Genomic DNA, 13179 nt, shown 5'->3' on the forward strand with positions numbered 1-13179 from the left:
CAACCTTGTTCTGTGGTTTGTGAATTGTAGCAGAATAGCAATCTTGTTCTGTGGTTTGTGAAGTGTAGCAGAATAGCAACCTTGTTCTGTGGTTTGTGAAGTGTAGCAGAATAGCAACCTTGTTCTGTAGTTTGTGAAGTGTAGCAGAATAGCAACCTTGTTCTGTAGTTTGTGAACTGTAGCATAATAAGAACCTTGTTCTGTAGTTTGTGAACTGTAGCAGAATAGCAACCGTGTTCTGTAGTTTGTGAAGTGTAGCAGAATAGGAACCTTGTTTGTAGTTTGTGAAGTGTAGCAGAATAGCAGCCGTGTTCTGTAGTTTGTGAAGTGTAGCAGAATAGCAACCTTGTTCTTTAGTTTGTGAAGTGTAGCAGAATAGCAACCTTGTTCTTTAGTTTGTGAAGTGTAGCAGAATAGCAACCTTGTTCTGTAGTTTGTGAATTGTAGCAGAATAGGAACCTTGTTCTGTAGTTTGTGAACTGTAGCAGAATAGGAACCTTGTTCTGTAGTTTGTGAAGTGTAGCAGAATAGCAACCTTGTTCTGTAGTTTGTGAACTGTAGCAGAATAGGAACCTTGTTCTGTAGTTTGTGAAGTGTAGCAGAATAGCAACCTTGTTCTGTAGTTTGTGAAGTGTAGCAGAATAGGAACCTTGTTCTGTAGTTTGTGAAGTGTAGCATAATAGGAACCTTGTTCTGTAGTTTGTGAAGTGTAGCAGAATAGGAACCTTGTTCTGTAGTTTGTGAACTGTAGCAGAATAGGAACCTTGTTCTGTAGTTTGTGAATTGTAATTGTAGCAGAATAGGAACCGTTCTGTAGTTTGTGAATTGTAGCAGAATAGGAATCTTGTTCTTTAGTTCGTGAATTGTAGCAGAATAGGAATCTTGTTCTGTAGTTCGTGAATTGTAGCAGAATAGTAATCTTGTTCTGTAGTTCGTGAATTGTAGCAGAATAGTAATCTTGTTCTGTGGTTCGTGAATTGTAGCAGAATAGTAATCTTGTTCTGTGGTTCTTGAATTGTAGCAGAATAGTAATCTTGTTCTGTGGTTCGTGAATTGTAGCAGAATAGTAATCTTGTTCTGTGGTTTGTGAATTGTAGCAGAATAGTAATCTTGTTCTGTAGTTTGTGAATTGTGGCAAGATAGTCTGAGGAACTTATACAGTGTATTTAATCAACGGTGAATGTCATTAAAAAACCCAATTGTTTTTATTTTAGGTTGCCAAATCACTAGGCAGCTATGTTAACATGGTTCAACCAGAACTTGTTACATTACTCAAGGATGAATCTGTTGAGGTTTGGTTTTGTTATTTATTTATTTATTTTGTTTGTGTGTGTGTGTGTGTGTGTGTGTGTGTGTGTGTGTGTGTGTGTGAGAGAGAGAGAGAGAGAGAGAGAGAGAGAGGGAGGGAGGGAGGGGGAGAGAGAGGGAGGGAGGGAGAGAGAGGGGGAGAGGGAGGGAGAGAGGGGGAGGGAGGGGCGAGAGAGAAAAGTTTTAATTGATTTTTATTTAGACTTGATGTTTTCATAATATAACCATAATTATATAGTTCATCTGAGAGTGTGTTTCTTTTAATGTTCTACAAGGCCATACATTATGTGGCAGTTTAGAACATAAGTTTTTATGTCCCATGTCTTGCATTATGTTGTAGTTAAAATTGGATCTGAGAAGATAAAATACAGAATAATAATTTTGTCATTAAGAACCTTAACATCTTTGTTTAAAACACAGTTTTTTAAAAGAACTTGGACTGAGTAGCTACTGTTTTGTAGGTTCTGCAAGGAGTGATCACGTATCTTCCAGAAACGCTCTCTGCTATTGCAAATAGCAGCACAAATACTGCAATAGACTCTAAGGTAATCACTGACAGCACTCTTTGTCTCTTATATCTTGTGTAGGTACATTGTGTCTCACCTTTACAAAGTTAAATGATATAGGTATTACGTCTCTAACGACGGCAGCAGCAATGACAGTCAACTTTTGCATTAAAGTTTCGCATTTCGATCAGTTTCTCACAAACTGTAAGCCTTAGATCATTGTACCGTAACTTAGTTTATAATTGCACCTATGGATATTAAGTACAAAGCATCAGAAAGGTTTATGGTAGGCGAGAAATTTAAATCCATACAATTCTTGTTTCTCGTTTAAATCATTTTATTTTAGAAATTTTTGTCGTTTTAATCAAGATTTAAATGTAATAAGTAATATGTTAAAAGCAGCAAAACCCCCCCCCATATTGATCAAAATGATGAGAAAGAATAATGGTTCAGCACTTTATGCTGATGTACAATATTTGATGATATTTTTTCTGAGATTGCTTGTTTTTAAAACTGCTCTCTGTTGCAGTTGCAGGCTGTATCAGACATCATTCCAGTGATCATAGATGCGGAGCGAGTCATCTCAACGTCTAACAACTGGCGGCTTCAGGAGGTCCTCATGACCAATTTGGCCTGCCTCACAGATTGTTGTAGCAATGATGTCATATGCTCAAAAGTCATTCCAATGTTATTCGAGAAACTCAAGAAAGGGGTTAGTTTCCTATTGTTAGCCAACATAGTTATACAGTATAGGATTATCAACTGGAGCCACACATGCAGTTTTCCATGTAAACTGCAGTCCATGTTATGTAGTAAGTAGTGTAATACATTATGTTTATTATCCACATGGTTCAACATAACCGAGTTAATAAAAATCATACAAGGCACACATGTACTAACAAGTGTACTGACATAATTTTGAGATTCGATGTTATAACATGACGTTGCTTTCCCAATCCTAGCTCAGACTGTGCATATGAAATATGAGGTCATTTCGTCACCTCCTTCTAGTTGTGGTTAAAACATTTTGAGACGGCCCTTGTTATTTGTAAAAACTAACAATAATAACATGGATAAAAAGGAAATTATTATACTCGCTCAGGCAATACAAAAATCTTGACACTCGTTCCGTACAATCGGTAAGACACACAAGCTCGTATAATAAGATATATGCATGTACCTGAAGGTTCTGTCTTCATGCTATATGTCTGGTATTAAGATATAGTTAAACTCGAGGCTAGAAGGGGTGGAAGTGGGGTGGGGGGGTGGGGGGGGGTGTCATTCTTGATCCTTCATTTCAGCATACTTTTAATTTGCAAGCATAATGTTATTAGTCCAACTGGAGGGGACTACAGGTTTCATCTACGTCCTTTTGTCTGTCTGTCTAATTGTCCATCATACATATAGTTTTCCAGACTTTTTCCACAATTCCTCAAGATATTGAGCTGAAGTTTTATTTATAGCTTTATCATGTATTGTCACAGGTCACGTTTGAGTTTTATGGCGATTTACCCATTTTTGACAGAGGGTAAGGGCCTTTGAACTTATGAGATATGAAAATTTGTTTTCCAGATTTTTTTATTTTTTTTACAATGCCTCAAGATATTGAGCTGAAATTTTTTATATTCTCACAGATCAAGTTTGACTTTCATGTCGATTTTTTATAATTATTCACAGAGTTATGACCCTTTAACTTAGGAGATAAGAAAATTTGTTGGGTCTTGTAGGGGACATGTAATGCTTTAGCCATACTCTGAGAATGCTTGTTGTGATTTAACTGATGTGCAGATTATTAACTTTTTTCTCTATTTTTTCAGAGGGCATTACCGGTACGGCATGCAGCAGCACGTACTGTTCTTCTGTTGCTTAGAAACCTTAAGAAGCTGGAGCAGCGTGAAGCATTGATACATAAGTTTATTAATGGTAATTCAACATCACTGTGCTATAGTCTCTGGCAGAATAAATTACGTTATCTGCTTCAGATTTATTAGCATGTAGAAAAAAAGAAATTGGTAGTACATGATACTCGGATTGGTAAATCAAAACATTGGTTTTAAAAAAAAAAAAAAAAAAATAGGTAGAGGAATTTGTTTCCCCAACTTCAAAATGTGCATAGCTTGTGCTGGTTTGACTGTCAAACAAGTGCCAACTTCTGCTGAATCAGTGTGAAAAAACTACAGTAAGTTTGTTGAAAACAACTCATCATTTACTAGATTGGGGCAGGACGTAGCCCAGTGGTAAAAGTGCTCGCTTGATGATGCGTGGTTGGTTTAGGATTGATCCCGGTTGGTGGCCCCATTGGGCTATTTGGCTGTATTTCTCATTCCAGCCAGTGCTCCACAACTGTGTAACAAAAGCCGTGGTATGCACTATCCTGTTGGTGGGATGGTTCATATAAAAGATCCCTTTCTGCTAATTGAAAAGAGTAGCCCATGAAGTCGCGACAGCAGGTTTCCTTCTCTATATCTGTGTGGTCCTTAACCATATGTCTGATGCCATATAACTGTAAATAAAATGTGTTGAGTGCGTCATTAAATAAAACATTTTCTTCATTCATTCATTTACTAGACCTATTAATAAATAAAAAATACAATTTAGTGTATATCTATCCCAATGAAATGATATCTCGCGTTTTCAAAAACTGACTTTATTATATTATTTCATTCTTAGCTTTTAGCAGCTAAAAAAAAAAAAGTGTAGTAATTAATAAAGTGAGGTGGGAGGAATCTCTTTAAAAGTAAATGTACATGTATTTAATATTTAACATATTTTTTACAGAATTTGCATCAAAATTCCATTTTTCTTTCTATTTCCTAAAGTAAGTTTATAACTTTAAATATATATACAGTCAGACCTCATAACGACCATGTTTGTCCCTGGGTCACTTTGTCGTTATATCAAAATTGCTGTTGTATCGAATTAATTTGTCACAAGTTGCCAAAATGACTTGGACATCAGGTGACACTGACGGCTCTCATCAATATCAAGGATGCCAAATGCATGTATATGGCTGTGTGTACTGGCAACGTGCTACGGCATCTGTGATTATGTAATGTCATTGTAAAGAGGTTTTCAAATGTCGGATGAATGATTGTTCCTAATTTGCTGTGTCGGAAGGTGTGAATTCCGGTGTAATGAAAAGAATAACATTGCTGTACATTTGTAGAGCGTAGTAAAGAGGTCTGACTCTATGTATTTTGCTGTGCACTCTGTAATTTGTGAGACATCACTTTATAATCTTGTATTTTCTATTCTTCCAGAATTTTGTCACAGCTAATGAGACATCAGTTTATAATCATGTATTTTCTTTTCTTTCAGAGTTCTGTCACGGAAACAGCTGTCACCGGAGAAACTTGTTTATAGATATTTGTAAATTTGTTTTGGAATATTACTCAAAGACATTTTTCAAGGACTACTTTTTTGAGCCTGTTCTTGAATTGACTTCTGATCCTGTACCGAACATTAGGTTAAGGATGTGCTCAATTCTACCCGATTTGAAAAGATTAGTTAAAATTCCCAACGATCGCAATCTTGTTCAGCTCTTGGATTCCTCAGTTCGGAAAATATTCATCAGTGAAAAAGACAGAGATGTCAATGCAGCCCTAAAAAAAGTGAGAAATTGGTTTAGCTTTAATAAAGAGAATAAACATTATTTTCTTTTAAATGGGAGGGTTAATTTTTTTTCAACAAGTTTGGATGATTTCTTGTCTTAACAAAATTATAGGTGATAAACTATGCTCGTATTCATTTTTGACCTTTGATAATAATTAAAATAGACATTTTATAATATTTTGTTGGCGTTTGTCTGTTTTATTGACTGTTGGTAACATTGATTGATTTAGTATATAAGCATGTTTGTTTTCAGTTTCAGACTGATAATTTAGAAGAAAACGAATTTAATCTGAAAATTAAATAATCCAGTTCAAATTATTTTATTTAATTATTGTTATTATAGACAATTTGTTGGTAATTTCTGAATCCAGTAGCAAAAGTACAGTTAAGTTAAAAACATCTCTTAAAAATTTTATATTTTATAAGAGAACCTGTAAAAACTATATAATCATGCATTGCCATCTCAGATTGATCAGGGTTCGGTTTATTTGTCTGTATTTTGGGGGGATCGGCAGTTTCATCTTGGACCTATGAAAATACTTTAGAATTTTGCTGGGTTGAACTCCGAAGGGTCGAATACACCGCAACGCTCGAACCAAAAATCTCCTGAGTTGAACTTACACTTTGTTGACCCAATGGTTAGGTTGAACTACCCTATGGGTCGAACACTTTCTCAAGCACCGACGTACTCCGAGCCAGTGGGATTCAACTGTATATTTTAAAGGTTTATTTATATTTTATGCAAAGTACCCATAAAAACTCTATAATCACTAGAATTTTAAGTTCTCCCTTACTATTATGTGATGCACAGAAGAAGATGTACTGACAAACTGTTACGGTTTACTTTGTAGGCTGCAGAAATGTTGGATAAGACTCCTGTTCAGATGGACTCTGTGGTAAGTATATATCTTTTGGAAACTTTTGACGTTCAATTGAAACTGTATATTATTACTTTTATGGGACCGAGATCAGCTTACAATTCAGACATTACAGTTTGTACCATCCATCAAATATAATATAAAACAATTACTGCTGGATACATTAATCTCAATCAAAGTAGAAAGTCATTTGTTTTGCTGAAAATTGTTTACCTGCTACACAGCAATGACAGATGGGTAATTGTATTGTGCTGTAGTGGTTTTGGTAAATAAAGAATACTACATGAGTAGCCATTAGATACCATTTATCACGCATTGAGTTGTTTAAAAACATATCCAACTTATGCTCGTTAGTGAGTTTTAAAATGAGTTGAATATGTTTTTAAACAAGTTGTAAGATAATATCCTGAAGAAAAAAACATTCTAAAAATACATTTAAATACTTTTTTCAACTAAAACCTATTTACCACCCTAGAGCTTACAGTTAACTTGTGCCCCACAGATAAGTCAATTTCAGATTCGACTATGCTTTTTTGTTCATTGGATGGTGGGTCATGGGTGACCTGGTCAATACCTAGGTGCAGCCAGCCATATGCTGATCTTTAAAATGTTTTCACAAGTATATGTGTTAACGGTATGTGTTACAATTTACACCAACAGGTGTCTTAAGAAAAAGGTTTAACAGATAAATGCAGTTGATTAATCTGTTATGCTTTATGACAAAAAATAGCCAATTATATTGAAATGTAATTATTTATTGACAGTTCAGTTCCATTTGTTTTAATTTTTATTTTTTATTTAATTAGTTAAATCGACACAAAACTACTGAAGATGATATTGATGACAATCAAAAGGAAGAGCATGAAAAGAGACTGTTGATAGAGGTAACGTTTATCTGTTAATTCTAGAATTAAACTCAAATTCCTAGAATGATGAAAGATGTGACTACTTAATTTACACCCTGTGTGAGTATGTTTAATGATAAATATTAGCCACACTAACATTTCGTGAACACTTCCAGTCAGGGCTGGGAATCAGACAGAATCTGGTGATCATTTATCAATTTGCACCAACCAGACGGTGATCGATTGTTTGTCGGTTAAATGTCCACTGTGCTTTGTGCATATTAATCTGAAGCTTTGTCAAAGACTTAAAATACTGTTTTGGCTTTCTCTGTGTCAGAAATATATGAAATAATAGAAAGAAAAAGAAAAGGAGTTTAAGAAACCTAGAAAATTACATTGTTGAGAGTTATTTTGAATGTACAGATTTTGAAAATAAGTATGTAGGTATATTTTCTATACTTATAAATGATATAAATTGACTTACATATATAGGACATTTCATTAGTTTTTAATGTGGTTTGTGAAAGTGTTAAATGGCCAATCAAATTGCCGAAAGTGTTAAATAGCCAATCAAATTGTTGAAAGTGTAAAAATGGCCAGTCAAATTGCCGAAAGTATTAAATGACTAATCAAATTGCTGAAATGTTTTAGACCACCAATTTGTATAATTAATAGTAAACTTGTACAAGTTGTCTAGTTAACCTAGTATACATCATCAATACAAAGAAATATACTACTCAAAAGAATTTAAGGGTCAAAAATTTATAACCAAATAAGTTTCAGAGTGTATTAGATTGATGATGTAAACTATACCAAATTTTTTATTTATTGTTCCATATTTACAAAAAACCCACAAATAAACGTCACTGTATACAAGAAAGTCACATGACATGCTGTCAAAGTTGAAGGTTGTCAAACATGGATTTTACACATTAGAACATTCGTTTAATAGTGTGTGAATCCACCCCTGGCGTGAATACACTCGACACATCGTTGCCTCATGCTGTTGATCAGACATCTGAAGAACTCTTGGGGAATGGCCTGCCACTCTGCTATAAGAACTTGACCCAGATCATGAAGGTTGGCCGGAGGGGCATGGTTATCCCGAACTCTCCTGCCTAATTCGTCCCAGGCGTGCTATATTGGGGCCAAGTCAGGTGAATATGCTGGCCAATCCATCCTGGCGATACCTTGTTGTCTGAGAAAGTCCGTTACCACCCTGGCACAGTGGGGTCTGGCATTGTCATCCTGCAGAACTGCCCCGCCGCCAATCTGCTGAAGGCTTGGGAGAACCAACGGCCGGATAATCTCATTCAGATAGCGGATTCCATTCAGATTGCCATCCACCACATAGAGGGGGGTCCTGTGGTAGATAGAGATGCCGCCCCACACCATGACGCTGCCACCACCGAACCGGTGACGTTGTCTAACGTTAACGTCAGCGAAGCGCTCCCCAGGACGTCTGTAGACACGAACCCGACCGTCGTTGAACTGGAGACTAAACCTGGACTCACCAGTGAACATCACTCGACCCCACTGAACACGTTGCCACCGCAGATGAAGCGTGCACCAGTGACGTCTGGCCGTTCTGTGACGTGGTAGGAGTGGTGGTCGAACAGCCTGGCGACGGCAGCGTAGATTATTGGCTCTCAGACGATTGCGTATGGTTTGATCAGACACTCGAGTTCCAGTCGTAGTCTGCAGATTGTCACGTAATCGGCGTGCAGTGGTTGTGCATTGACGTAGAGCCATATTGGTGATGTAGCGGTCATCTCTATTTATAGTGCTTCGGGGTCTTCCCGAACGTGGACGATTTCGAACAGAATTCGTTGCTTGGCCAGCGACACTCTGACTGACACCAAGTCTCAGAGCAACATTTCTTTGCGTATTGCCATCCTGAAGCCAAGCAATAGCCCTTCCTCGATCTTCGATAGTCAGTTGAAGTCGTACCATTGTCGAATTTGGAGTGTGCACCGTACACGAACGCAAGCTCCAATTATACGGAAATTCAGCATTGGGAACATGGAATACACGTGCAAAGCGTGCAAATGAAGCGCTTTGTGAAAAAGCAAGTTATGGGCACTTAGCAGACCTTTCGCTTTCGCCCTAATTTACGTGCAAATGTAAGCATGTTTTCGCCATTAGAACTAGTCGACAGTGTCAATGACAGTGGATTTTAATTCATTTATGGGTTGCTTAGACCCACTTTCGTCAAAATGGAACAATACCATGCGTAACATTATGGTCTAGCTAATATAATTGATATTCAGAAAATAATGTCGAAAATATCGTCTGACCCTTAAATTCTTTTGAGTAGTATATTTTGAGAAGACTCATATTGCTTTTTAATTTGCTTTGCTTGGAGTCAGAAGGTGTGAATTCTGATGTAATAGGACATTACATGTACATTTAGCATATTACCATCAATTTTGGGGAGAATGGTCAGGGCTTATTTTTCAGTCTGAATCGCATAATCCAATTCACATAATATTCCCTTCAAAAATATAATCATGAAAAAAATTACTTACATTCTGAAATGTCAGTCTTAAGAAAAGAACATCTAGTTCGACATCCAGTTTTTAGTCAGAATTTATCAGAAGATAACATTTCATTGTCTAAATTGTTTGTTAGCTTTAAGTTCTGAATTAAATAATCACTTGGCAACAGTCTATGAAAAATTGGGATCCTTGTGGACTCCCATCATGATATGTTTTGGGAATCCACATTGTAATGATGATCATTGTAAAGACGTCTGGTTCTGTTTAAAACCTTGGATTCACAAGAACCTCTTTTCTATGGCTATATGCATTGGCTTGTTTTAGGTAGATAACAACCACTGATGTAACAGTATAAATCACTGATATGTTTAAGCATGTTGAATTTGCAGGCATTTGAAACTGGATAATATGTATATTTAATGATTTACAGCAGGTAAACTTTTTGTTTTCTTCTACAGGAAGAGAGGGAGAAAAAAATGGAAGAGGAAAAAATACAGGCTAAAGCCGAGAAGAAAATCATATCTACAAAAAAAGGAGACAATTGTTCGAGTAAAATACCAGCTCCTAAAAGAGGTTTTTAAAGTTTTTTCTTGTAAAATTGAAAGATTTATAGTACCATCTTACTTCACATATAATACCGTTAGAGTTTGGTTAAATGTTTTTAAAACATCTGTGTTATCATGGACATGGCTCCATGGCAGGTTCATAAATATTCTTGTGATGAGGTCGTAAACAGCCTTATGATGAGGTCGTAAACAGCCTTGTGATGACGTAAACAACCTTGTGATGAAGTCGTGAACAGCCTTGTCATGAGGTTGTAAACAGCCTTGTGATGAGGTCGTAAACAGCCTTGTGATGAGGTCGTAAACCAACATGTCACAGAGCATCATATAACTACCTGTAAAAAATCTAAAATTATAAAAATGAAAATTGGGGAGAAATTTGAAAGACAAAAAAGGTGAACCCCATATTAAAACATATTCAGTAGATAAATATTATGAATCTAATGATTATTATCTGATGTCCATAGGGGGAGGAAAATCTTCTGCACATGCTGTTAAAGATACAAAGAAAGCTGCCGGTTTATCTGTGTCATCTGGTACTGCGATAGGTTCAATGAAAGGTAAGTTGTGTTTACTATATATATTTTCAATAAGTGTGTCATAGACAGTTGTAAACTCTACGTACCACTGCACAGTTTGAATGTCACAGTGCCACTTTACTGTAGAAAGCTTGTAGAAAACCTCCACTAATGCATGGTTGAAATGCAACAGTTGAATAAAATATTGATAGACAAGCAGACAGAAGTACCTGTGAAATAGTCAAAGTTAGAACTGGACTCTATAAATAACTGTAGGTTAGATGTGTTTTCCTTAGAAATAATCCCAGTACAAACCTTATTACACAGCTGTAGAATTGTTTCATTAGTTTATCAAGAAAAGTTTGGGTGGTTGTTACTTTTGAAAGTAGGAGGCCATTTGAGAAAACTAGATAGCTGTATCTACTGGCTACAGTTAGGTGTTTAATTGTAAGCATGGACAGTAGTCGGTGGTGGTTGTGCTACCAGAAATTACTACTTGCTGCCTAGTACTGTTAAGCACTGAAATTATTTATTCCTTGAGCACAATTGAAGAACATTCTAAAACTTCATGTGGTAAGAGTACTAATTAAATAACAAACTTATCTGAACATATATACAGGTGTTGAATTTGGGGCTTTTAAAATGATTTGTTGGGGCTTCTTTTTTTTGTAGAATCCTTTCAGAATTGTAAAATGATGTAATTATAGATATGTTTTGATTCCATGTCATAATATTATGTTTGCAATCCTCAATATGGAATTTGCAGAAGCAATGAATCTTACTGAATTTGCAGCCTGTATATTTTTGTAAACTTTTACTGTAGGTGTGTGAATGAAAAATAGCAAGTATAAGTTGACGTCTTATTTGGTAGAAATAGGAAAGCTATGATTCGTATTCTTCTTTTATTCTATGCATCTATAGAACTTGATAGTAATCTTCTGTTAAGTGTTTACAAATCCACTCCACTTATAAAGGTGTCAGTATCACCCATCCTGCAAGATCACAGATATATCGGTTAGTCTGTAATCACATGATGACAGTCACTGGGACACTTTGAATGGTTGGTTGGGATAATGAATTTCTTTCTACATGGCTAGTGTATGTAGAAAGAAATTCATTATCCCAACCAACCATTCAAAGTGTCCCAGTGACTGTCATCATGTGATTACAGACTAACCGATATATCTGTGATCTTGCAGGATGGGTGATACTGACACCTTTATAAGTGGAGTGGATTTGTAAACACTTAACAGAAGATTACTATCAAGTTCTATAGATGCATAGAATAAAAGAAGAATACGAATCATAGCTTTCCTATTTCTACCAAATAAGACGTCAACTTATACTTGCTATTTTTCATTCACACACCTACAGTAAAAGTTTACAAAAATATACAGGCTGCAAATTCAGTAAGATTCATTGCTTCTGCAAATCCCATATTTGTTGTGTGTTTGTGTGACCTGTGTCAATAGTCACTGAAGGCAACATACAGACTGTACTCTGCCAACATTCACACTAGGTTTTATTGGTAGGCATTGAAAAAGGGTCCTGCTCCCACTAATCCCCTTGTGTGACTATTTTAGGAACAGTTCTAACTTAAAGTCACTTCATCAGTGCTATTAAAATTAACATTTTAATAGCAAAGATTAAAAAAACTAAACTAAAAACTTATAGATGTGTTCTCTAACCTATTTACATCTGGTTTTCCTCTCACTATGACCAAGTCAAAAGATGGCATCAACTTTTGGGTGTCGCTCTTTGTTAAGTTTTCATGGTTAGCTTCATTTCCTGTCATGTAAGTCCTAGATCAAAAACACTTGGTCATGGTTGCTCTTGTAAATGTTCATCTTAATGCTGCTTAAACTGATTTTGAATTAATTTTTTAATGTTTACAAATAATTTTTTAAATAAAAAAGTAATTGAAAAAAGTAAGTCTTTTTAAATATTTTTAAAGCAGTTTAATTCCAAATAATTCATGTTTGTGAAACTTAAGTTTTTGTTGAAATTTTTATGAAAATAACAACTTATTGTCAATATTCTGTTGTATCTGTTAGTTGTGATCTCAAAGGAATTGCTGTATTTCTTTCTGAAGCTTTCTCTGGTCGTCACATTAAGTTTGTTCATAGCGTTGGGACATTATTACCAACTCATATCCTTGGGTCATCCATTCATACTTGTTTACTTTTTGTAATTTTATAGCAGATCATGGTCCGCAGTTTGTTTATCCATCCTATTTCCATCATGAAGGTAAACCCATGGTGCCTCAGTTTCTGCTTGACTATTTTGCTGCTGGTGAACGTAAAGTGTCCTCAGGTACTAGAGGTTGCCCAGGTGTACGTCTGTCACAGTGGCGTGGTGGTCATTTCGGGTGCCAAACACTGTATGTTGTGTGTGGACACCACTTTTCTATCACCTCGACAACATTTTCCTCTCAAGATTATTTTTTGTAGT

At 35.9% G+C, this 13179-nt stretch overlaps 1 protein-coding gene across 4 annotated transcripts in view; it reads left to right on the top strand.

Moving 5' to 3' along the window:
• LOC121370603 (serine/threonine-protein phosphatase 4 regulatory subunit 4-like) overlaps positions 1-13179 on the top strand; it is a 115826-nt gene that overhangs the window by 77440 nt on the left and 25207 nt on the right. For 2 of the 4 annotated variants that reach the window (XM_041495945.1, XM_041495947.1), the window contains exons 13-22: positions 1215-1292; positions 1770-1853; positions 2344-2526; positions 3632-3737; positions 5133-5425; positions 6278-6322; positions 7111-7188; positions 10106-10220; positions 10678-10770; positions 12928-12975. In XM_041495945.1, the coding sequence (XP_041351879.1) occupies positions 1215-1292; positions 1770-1853; positions 2344-2526; positions 3632-3737; positions 5133-5425; positions 6278-6322; positions 7111-7188; positions 10106-10220; positions 10678-10770; positions 12928-12975 (1123 nt within the window). The remainder of the gene's footprint in view (positions 1-1214; positions 1293-1769; positions 1854-2343; positions 2527-3631; positions 3738-5132; positions 5426-6277; positions 6323-7110; positions 7189-10105; positions 10221-10677; positions 10771-12927; positions 12976-13179) is intronic. The other 2 variants (XM_041495946.1, XM_041495948.1) reach the window with 1 other exon arrangement.

The sequence above is a fragment of the Gigantopelta aegis genome, chromosome 4 (assembly GCF_016097555.1).
Source record: "Gigantopelta aegis isolate Gae_Host chromosome 4, Gae_host_genome, whole genome shotgun sequence".
Classification (NCBI taxonomy): domain Eukaryota; kingdom Metazoa; phylum Mollusca; class Gastropoda; order Neomphalida; family Peltospiridae; genus Gigantopelta; species Gigantopelta aegis.